The 10,192-nt window shown below is 34.9% G+C and overlaps 1 protein-coding gene across 1 annotated transcript; it reads right to left on the reverse strand.

The window, feature by feature from the left end:
• Positions 1–6,778: 6,778 nt before the first annotated feature.
• On the reverse strand, positions 6,779–9,538 carry LOC125222840 (scarecrow-like protein 6). The gene is made up of 2 exons (XM_048125680.2): positions 8,551–9,538; positions 6,779–8,418 (listed from the first exon to the last, which is right to left on the reverse strand). The coding sequence occupies exons 1-2, from the start codon at positions 9,164–9,166 to the stop codon at positions 7,118–7,120; spliced, it is 1,917 nt and encodes a 638-aa protein (XP_047981637.2). The 5' UTR covers positions 9,167–9,538; the 3' UTR covers positions 6,779–7,117.
• Positions 9,539–10,192: the final 654 nt, after the last annotated feature.

Consider the following 10,192-nt stretch of genomic DNA (forward strand, 5'->3'; position numbering starts at 1 on the left):
TACTTGCAAACTTTTCTACAGCTATTATTAGCAACATGAATCATAATTGATTTCTTTACTTTAGGGAGAAAAAAAAAGTGACATTTGTCAACTTGTTATCTATATCTAGTGAACAAAAGGCCATAAAAAAAATATGAGATGAAACATTTAAGATTTAAACCAAATAGTAGTATATCTCAGAACACTACAGGCAGTTTCCAAACATAGTTTTGCCAAAATTGCCTCTTCCTTTCATGTGTATTTGTCTCTTCAACCACTCTTAAAACATATGCACTGTCTTATTAATCTTTTACCCACAAAATGTTTGTTCTTTATTTTATTTTAATATGCTGAACAGCTCATTTTTCAATCAAGTGCTCAGTAGGATTAGAAGTAAGAAAATGAGTGATACTAAAAGAAGTATAATATTTGCTTCAACTTTGTAACCTCAACTAGTAAGTAAGAAGATATTTTGCAATCAGACAAGTTGGATGAAAAATGTGATCTTGATATACACTCCTATCATCATAGATAATTACAATGTACATTGGGTTGCCAATTTCTGGGCCTACTGATAAACCAAGACCTATACTCCCATCTCAAGTGGAGAATCCACTTCTCAAGACAAAAAATGTCTAGTTTTTAGTAAACGAACAAGTCCCACTATTTCATGTCTTGAGAGTTTCAAACTACTCAATTGGAAGACAGAAACTACTATAGCAAAGCAGAGACAGCCACTATAATATGTTTGTTTGTCACAAAATGCATGTTTTTGGGTTTGACCTTGATGATACAATCAATACATGAGAAGTCATCACAAAGTTGTTGGGGGATAGCAAATAGAGAAAGCAAGAGCACCATGCAAATGGGAGGAGAAATCCATGCAAAGAAGCTGTAGGAAAATAAAGGTGGGGTGAAAAAGGAGAGTGATAGAGTCTTGAGATAAAAGAGATAAAGATGGAAATGTTGCATAGTTATCAAGGACCCTACCACAACCTACTTTTGGACAAATATGAGTAGTGCCTGCTTTTGGGTTTTGGTATATAACCAAACAAAATATATGAGTGGGAAGGAAGGAATGCGTTGGTTTAAAGCATACTATGGTGTAAAAACCAAGGATTGGTGAGGGAGAGAGTAAAAACAATGCAAAAGAGTAAAAGGTAACGAAACCTAAGGATTGACGAGGGAGAGAGTAAAAACGATGCAAAAGAGTAAAAGGTAACGAAACCTAAGGATTGACAAGGGAGAGAGAGTAAAATCGATGCAAAAGAGTAAAAGGTAACGAAACCTAAGGATTGACAAGGGAGAGAGAGTAAAATCGATGCAAAAGAGTAAAGGAAACGAAACCTAAGGATTGCTGAGGGAGAGAGTAAAAACGATACAAAGTAAATAAATCAAGCGTTTGTATTTACAATCGAACATAATCCGAAAATAAATAGAAGTTAGAAGCACACGTCAAAGCATTATTCAATGGAGAAGAGTTAAAGAGGAGATTTAAGATTGAATGAGAGATTATCTTTTCTTGATGACAACCCTAAATTTGACACACATACCATACCATATCATACCATACCATACGACCCATACCATACATATATCATACACATCCTTTTCTTTTCGCTTTACCTTTTTCCTTACTTTTCTCTCCTTTTTACCTTTGGTTTGAATAGTTTCACCTTATTTTATTTTACTTTTATCTTCAGTGATAGTATTTTTTTTTAAAGTTCACAGGTTTGAATTTCATAAAAATTACTCCAGTTTGTATATTGAGTCTATTCGTGTACTTTTCCTCAAAGTGTAATCTACCATTTCAAGTTAATTAATTTGACGCATCAAAGATATTAATTCCATGTAAATTCTTTTATTACATACCGGTTTGGAATTTTTATAAGAATTTCTCGCAAAAACGTGTTGAATTGTAATTTAAATATATAAAATGGCGCATGATTGAAAACCGAATTAGGTAATCATAATATTTATTTCTGGATTAAACAAATCGAGAATATTACTAGCATAAATTATAGTAAAAGAGCTAGAATCACTAAAGCAGAGAAACATTATAGTTCTTGTTTAACCAATAAATCAAATTATCACATAGTTAAACAACACATCACAAAGGAATTGAACCATACATTACATTTTTTTATTGGTATGATAACAACTGATTTTTTTCGATTTGAATTGAGTGTTATTAATTTGAATGATGCGTGCGTATCATGACTCATATGTGCACAAAATCAGATTTTGGGTTTTAACTCATACTAATATAAGAAAACTGAATTTTGTAATTAGGGTTTCGATTAGTGACCCCATTAAACATATATAGTCATGTAGTAATAATTAATAAATTATCTACACACATGTATAAGCATATAGTAAGGGTTTGTTTATTATTTCACATTCTTGTTGTGAATCCGCGAATATTCTCCTTTTTATTAATTATTGCATTTATACGCATAAAATTATTGAATTTTCCTAGCATTTAAACCTAGTTAAATTTCATTTTTGAATTCAATAAAATGAAAAGGAGATTCAATAATATAAAAATTCCAATACAGATCCTCCATTTATACAATCTAATTTATGCATGAACGACACAAAAGCTGGAAAAAATGTGATGATGTCTAAAATGTTTTTTCATAAAATTAAAAGCCCAAATCCCTCACTCCTAGGAGAGGCTTATGAGTGACAAAAGTGGCACTTCAAATTCCAAAATGAAAAGTTAGCATATCATTCTACTTTTCATCAAAGTGTGTTTTATTTTTGTATATTTTCCACTTTCTTTTTTACTGTAAAATCTGCAAGAAAAAGTGTTTTGCTTTTTGGTGCGATTTTATACATCTAAATTATGGTTATATTTGTCGACTTTTCTCTGTTTTTGTCGTCTCCTTTTAGAATCTCTACTTTCAAATTTTATTGCCTATATGTTGCATGGGCGGTTTCTTGATGTTGTTTTTTTTTGGCTATGTGCCAAAGCCCTTTACCCCGCGAACTCATCTCGTTGGGTCCTTCTTTCTGGACGGATGTTACAATTAATGAACGATAAACTTTAGACTTCAAAAAAAAAAAACATCTCATTCTATCCCATTTTAGAAAGATTGAAACGCATTTTGTCAATCGAACAATGAAGCGCAACTCAATTAGTGAGACATTTCATCAACCACTAATAGCTCAAGATTTGAGTCATTACAAAGAGTATATAGCAAATTAACCATTATTGATATTTATTAAAGCTAGTGTGATGAGGAAATGCCTATCATTTTCAGTTATAGGCTGCATGCATTTTAGATCATTCCCCACCACTCTTTATTTTGGTGTGGAAGTTATTAGAATTTTTATAAAATTAAATAGTGGTCCACTCTTTAATTATCACGAGGGACCAACTTTGGACTTTGAAAAGCTTTACAATCGCCATCAATATATAATGCTAAATGTCCATGTTAACTCTATTTTTATTATTGTTTAGATAAGTACATTCATCGTAAATCTGAATTTGTTTTTATATATAATATTATCTATATGAACAATCATCCGACATATAACTAACAAATTTTAATAGTTTAAAAACCTAAAAGTTAATTTAACCTTATTATATATTCTACTAATCTTTAATGTGGAAACACAAATGCTCGTATTTGTAATATATAAACATCAAAATAGGTACAAGTAAATCAAACTTATTTTTCAATCAAACACATTTTGACTTAACTAACTTCTCACAATTCTTTTTAAAAAACACACATACATCAAGACCAATGAGTTTTTTTTTCCATATTCACATAAGAATGGTGGGGCAGATGCCCCTCCTCAAAAATTTGTATCCATGCTATTTTTCTTTTAATTTATAAATTTATTTAAAATTCATCTTTAAATGCTCCTTCTCAATATCTTAAAATTTTGTTTATAAAATATATTTTTGCCCTCGTCGTATCAATTCCTAGATCCGCCCTTCATTATATATTTTTATCACCAAGTAATCCAATTAATTGATTTGAGGTAGTGTTGGTTTCACAAGTTGGTAAGGATAAAGGATGTCATCATCATTTCATGGTCATATAATTCGATTTGGATTGCATATAGATATGAAAAATCATAAATTCCCACTATTTGAGCTGCTTTTTGCGGCGCACCCTCAACCTGAAATTTGTGTGGTCAAAATGTTTAACACCATCACACTCTGTAACGTAGCTAAATTCACGAAATTTGATCAAATTCTTATACCTTTGGAAATCTTGAATGACAAATAATAATGAGAAAGATGAGAAGGCAAACAAAATAACGTCGTTATGATTAACACTTAATTTTTATTTTTCATGTGTTTATTTATTTTACTATATGTTAATTAAGATGACACCATTTTATTTAAAATAATATTGTTTTATTTGACACATTATCTTTAGTTGGCACATCAATTTTGATTTTGACTAAACGAGACTGTAAAGAAAAATTTAAAAATTGTGGCATTACTTAATACTAGGTGATAGGATTTTAAATTTGTTAGTCCAACCTTTACAAGTAGAATTGAATCAAAGACCTGTTTCATTTTTATTTTATAGTTTTTGTATATTAATCAACTGATATTCCTTATTTCAACTCTATTAACAAATTACTGCGTGTATGTCTACAAAACAATATTCAACTTAGAATATATATGGAATATATATTTATTACAATATGGGTTTTTTTAAGACAAGTTACTTTAAGCAAGTCAAAGTACAGTGTATCTGTTAAGTATTTAAATCAAAATTAATTATTTAATTATAACAATCTTAGATTCTGCATATCAAGATGTGTTAGAAATAGATACGGTAGTTAATGATAAGTATTGTTTTCTTTATTTATCAAAATAAACTTAATATAAAGGGGGAGAACCAATAAATCGTTAGGTAAGGATAAATATATATTTGCATTGCTATTTTTTCAAAAGGAATCAAACTTAAAATAAGCCTGGGAAGAAAAATAATACTAGTATATAAAAATATTTGACTTCTATAGTTCTACGAGAATAAACTAATAGTATGTTGTCAACTAGGTTCATTAAATTCCAGTTTTTAAACAAAAGTTTCTAGAACTAGTAACCCGGTTTATATATTATCCTTGTTCCTACAACTATTGAATATTTGAATAACATTTTAGTGTAACTAGTAATGTTAATTAAGTGGTCATAGACTCATAATCATTGAACATATACATTTATATATCCTGACCAATATTCTCCTTGTGAAGATTTAGAATGTCTAAATATATGAATTTGTTGAGGCGATGTTTAAATGTCTATTTCCATAAGTGGGGTTATGAGTTAATGAACAAATATATACTACTATAAGTTACTATACTACATAAACAAGATTGATATAGCCTTACGATCTCTTACCACAACTTAAATAGAATCATTTTTATAGAGTGGACATCCATGAACATGCTTGAAGGTTGTTTTTTCCTCCATTGCTATACAACCACATCATGGTATAAAAGTTCAAACTATAAGACATGTTTTTTTTTTTTTTTTGAATTTGCCAATTTAAACAAACAATTTGAAATATTGCATGTAATTGTATAAACAAACAAATTGGAAAAAAGGAAAGGAAATAATTTGAGATTAAGATCAAATAAGGAGTGGGACTAGTACTAGCTAGTAGTTATCATCAAAATCATTTAATGTTGTCACTTGCAAGATAATAGGGACAAATCAAATTATTAAACTCAAAAACCAAATCATTGGCCCCTAATGACCTCTCAAAAATAGTATATTAATCCAAAAGACGCAATCAAAACTCACAAGTCCAGTCCCAAACCACACAATTAAATAATGAACGAACTCTTTCAAATATTAATCATCCAAAATAAAAGGGTGCTAATTATTGAAACCGCGTAAAGCACGCAGCCCTTTACCATCATTACAATTTACGACCATTCTTTAAATGAAAGACAGCGTGCATGTGAGTTGGCCAAGCGGTAAAGAGGTAATGTCTGAAGCCGAATGTCTGAGATTTAAGTCCTCCATAGCGCGATCTTTAAATTTATATTTATTACCCATCGAAAAAGAGAGGGGGGGGGGGGGAGGGGGGGACGTGTGTTGATATAATGATAGTGTGGTTAATGTTCGACACTAAAGATCTCAATCGGGTTCGAGTACATTGTGATGCAACCTTTAAATTTCTATTCATTTATCTATTAAAAAATGAGGATTAACGTCCAGAGTCAAATATCTCATATTCGAGTCCACTATGAAGCCACCTTTAATTTTCTATCAATTTTTAGTAAATAAAGGTGGGGCCTCAACATGGTCGGAGTCTTATAAAAATAAGGGTTAGGTTATGTCTAATTAAAGAAATGATGGTATAAAAAATAGTAGCACTGATTAAAGTAATGTTGGTGAGGGTCTAAATAGTACAAGTCCCATGTGAGTTGATTAAGACAGGGATTAGCCTTGACAGCAGCAAGTTCGATGAGGACTAAAATATGTCATGCAAAGTAACGTGATGAACAAAAACATAATACAAACAATTAAGTAAAACAAAAACTCAATACTATCATTATAGTAATTGAAAGGGACACCCCAATCACAGACATGTACCTAAATAGAATTTTCAGACCAACATCCTATTTTGCTGAGAGCCATACAACACCCCAATTCTTGATACACAACAAAAGAGGAATTAAACACAAAGTTCTATGTTCAACTTGATGAAATCACTCTACAAATCACAAATATATTAATAAAAGTACATGAATATATCCATAATCAAAAGCATAGATGACATCAAATGACAACAAATCCACAGCCACAATCAAAGAATGAGATAAAAGGGTTAAATTCATTTGTTTTTTTCATATTTTTTCCTTCCCATTCCTGGTGTAGGAATACTGCCAGTGTATTGTTACAAACACAATAAATCTGCCTTGGAGCAGAAAAGCAAGGCAGCACCAAGAGAGTAGTAAGAACATACAACATCGAATAAGATTAAACTATACTAGAAAATCCAGTGCTAAAATGTGTCTAATTCATTTGAAAGTTGGAAACAAATCTGCCCGAATCATTGAAGAAACTCAGGCATGATGAATATTCATAGATTTTTTTAGGCAGTAGTTGAGTTTGTGAAATTTCATAGCACCTTCTAGAAGAATTCCACTTGCTTCAGCATCTCCAAGCCGTAGCAGAGACCAGTTCCTTCCTTTGCCAGCATAGAACGAGAGAAGACTGCCTCTTCTCGACCTGAAAACCTCGAACTGGAGTCCTCTTTATCACACACTCCGCTTGTGATTCTGTGAAGTTGCTAAATGTTATCGGGGAGAACCCTGAAGACAAAAAGAGAGACCTCCAATGCTGCGTCTTCTCAGGTGAGCGATGACGGCCCATCACTATCTTCTCAATGGCCGGTTGGAGCAAGAACCTCTCAATCTTCTGCAGGGCATCCACATTCACATTGACGGCATCAAGAGACTCGAGCAGGTTAGAGTAAGACTGGAGGGCGTGGACTACATGGTTGGCGAACGGAAGATCAGTCCTATCACACCCTCTGTCGACAGAAACCACAATCCTCGGTGAGAGCTGCTTGACAAAGCGCATGATTAGTGGCACCGAGAACTGGTGATTGGCAAGAGAGCAGACAGGGAGATTCACTGCAATCGCCTCGTTCTCTTGCACGTGGAAAGGCAAAGACCATGAAGCAGAATTCAAGGAATCAATACTAATAGCCTCAAACTCGAATGCAATGTTAATCTCGCTAGCAAACTGGATGAGATTCTCCCGTGTGAGACCGAGCTCAAGCTGATCATAGGTGGAAGAAGTAGAAGCAAGGGCAGTAATTTTGAAGGAGGGTGCGCCCCCGCCACGAAGTGCAAGCTCCTGCATAAGAGACGCCCACTGGCCGCCATAGCCAATGTCGAAATCAACAATATGAATCCTATCAAAGCCTTGGAGAGCTTCAAGAATTGCTTGATTGCAAGTAAAGTTGGCAAATTGGACAAGAGGAGAGATCTCAGAGAAAGATTTATAAGCACCAATCTTGAAAACGAGGCTAAAAGGCGTTGAAGAAGAGTTGTTGACATTAGTTTGAAGGATCATTTGCAAAGCCTCCTTGCAATAAAAGGCAGCCCTATTGAAAGGCTTACCAGTGGGGGAGAGCTGGTGATTGAGCCGCGCCAATATCCCTTGCGCGAGTACCGGATTACCTGTCTGGACAAGCTCCGCAGCCTTGAAGAGCTGGTCGACTATGGCCTGCTGCTGCCCTAATTCCTCCATTTTGGGCTTCTGCTGCTGCAGGTAATGAGGAAACTGCCCGGTGTCCGTAAACGTCCCTCTCGAGTCGTCAGCGGGCCATCCGGGGTTGTGGCGCTTGGCCTGAGGAGGCCCGAAGAGGCTCTGCTCTTGCTGTTGATTGAACGACAGCGGGAAGAAGGAGGGCTGGTGGTGGTTGAAAATGGGAGGTCTCATTTCTGCAGAGGAATCAAATGCAGCCGGATGATGAAGAGTTACTGCCCCGAGACTGTTAGGAACTGATGATGAATGAATCAAATTTGGGGGAAATTTGAAATTAGGGTTTGAAGAGATGGGATTGGAAACCAAACCAATCTTCTCAACGCTGGATCTGTTGGTATTTGGGAAAATTGGGAGCGAGGGCATGAAGCTGCTGCTTCCCCCAAATTGCTCCCCGCCGAACCCTTGATCCACCACACCAAAGCCACCGCCGCTAAAATCGAAATCCGCGGGGGCAATTTGGAGAGACTTGGCAGGATCGTCCACATCACCCATGACCCAGCGGAGGAAGGCCTGCTCCTGGCTGGGCGAAACCGCCGCAGAATCCGACAGCACGCTCTCCCAATCCTCCATGGAAACTTTATCCGGGGTGCCGGCGCCTCCGATCTCTAGAGACGGCGGAACGGGAAGGAGGTCGGAGTCAGTTGCTCCTCCTCTCGCATTGGAGCTTGTTGCAGTGGTGGAGTCTTGGTGCCATTTGGCGTCCGAAACAGTCGCCACGCCGGCCGTGTCGGTAGAAGCAGCACCACCTCCGCCGAGAGATGAAGACAGAGTTGAAGAGGATGTAATTCTGGCGGAATCCAGCACAGATGTAGGCTCGCCGAAGCTGAAACAGTCTTTTTTTATGAAATCAGTGTTTTTGAGTAAAAAATCAAAGTCGAAGACCCCCTTCCCCTGAAAATCAAAGGGCAAGGGCATCCCCTTCATCTAAGTCTAAACAACTGAATCCTCAAATTCCAGCCAACACAGTGTGAGTGTGAGCACGCTTGGAGAAGTGCAGAGAAATCGAGAATATATACATGCATGAATGTGAATGTATGTACATACTGGGAGAGAGTAGAGAGCAGAGAGCAGAGAGCAATCAATCCTGCTAAAGGTGAAAGGAAGAGAAGGGAAATGGTGTTGTATGTTGGAGAAACGGATGAATGGTTTGATCTTCTCTCGTCTAGTCATTTAATCTGTGTGTTCTGCCATGGATGCGTGCAACATAAAAAAGTAGCCAAGTGCCCCCCCTGCCCCTTCATTCATCTTCTCTCTTCTCAATTGCTTATTTCTTTCTTTTTTTTTCCTTTTCTGTAATTTGTTTCTTCACCCTTTTTGTAGTTAATTTATGTGGCTTGTGTTGCTATCTTTACAGGTAGGGTTTCAGTATCCCACGCGCCAACACCTTGACTCTTCTCCACTTGCGTCATCTTAATTTTCACTATAAATTCAACTTTATGTTTGCATTTTTTACTACTGGTATAAACGAGTCATTTTAAGTAGATAAGATGATTAAAACATTCTAAAAAAACATTCTAAAAAAATAAACGAGTCATTTTAAGTAGGACGTAAAGAGTATTAAATCATCTTATCTACATTCTAAAAAAATAAACGAGTCATTTTAAGTAGGCGTAAAGAGTATTAAATCACCTTATCTACTACCTTATCTTTATTTAAAATTAAATTTAATAGACAGCTAATATTGATGATTTATTATTTAAACCATCTATAACGGTATTGCAAAATCCAAAATGAAATGAGAATTTAGTTTATCATATTTTTGTTTTTTAACGGAAAACATCTATAGATCAAACACAAATTGAGGGTAATTTGGATTGTGGATCAAAATATATATTTTGTAGAATAATAGCATTTGATTATAATGATTTTTCAGATCATTATTTATATATTTTCTTATCATATCCACATTATAACTAGAAATGTAAGTCATTTTGTTTTGCCTAAGGACGG

The sequence above is a fragment of the Salvia hispanica genome, chromosome 1 (genome assembly GCF_029641045.1).
Source record: "Salvia hispanica isolate PSC_SH4W2 chromosome 1, Shi_PSC_v1, whole genome shotgun sequence".
Lineage (NCBI taxonomy): Eukaryota > Viridiplantae > Streptophyta > Magnoliopsida > Lamiales > Lamiaceae > Salvia > Salvia hispanica.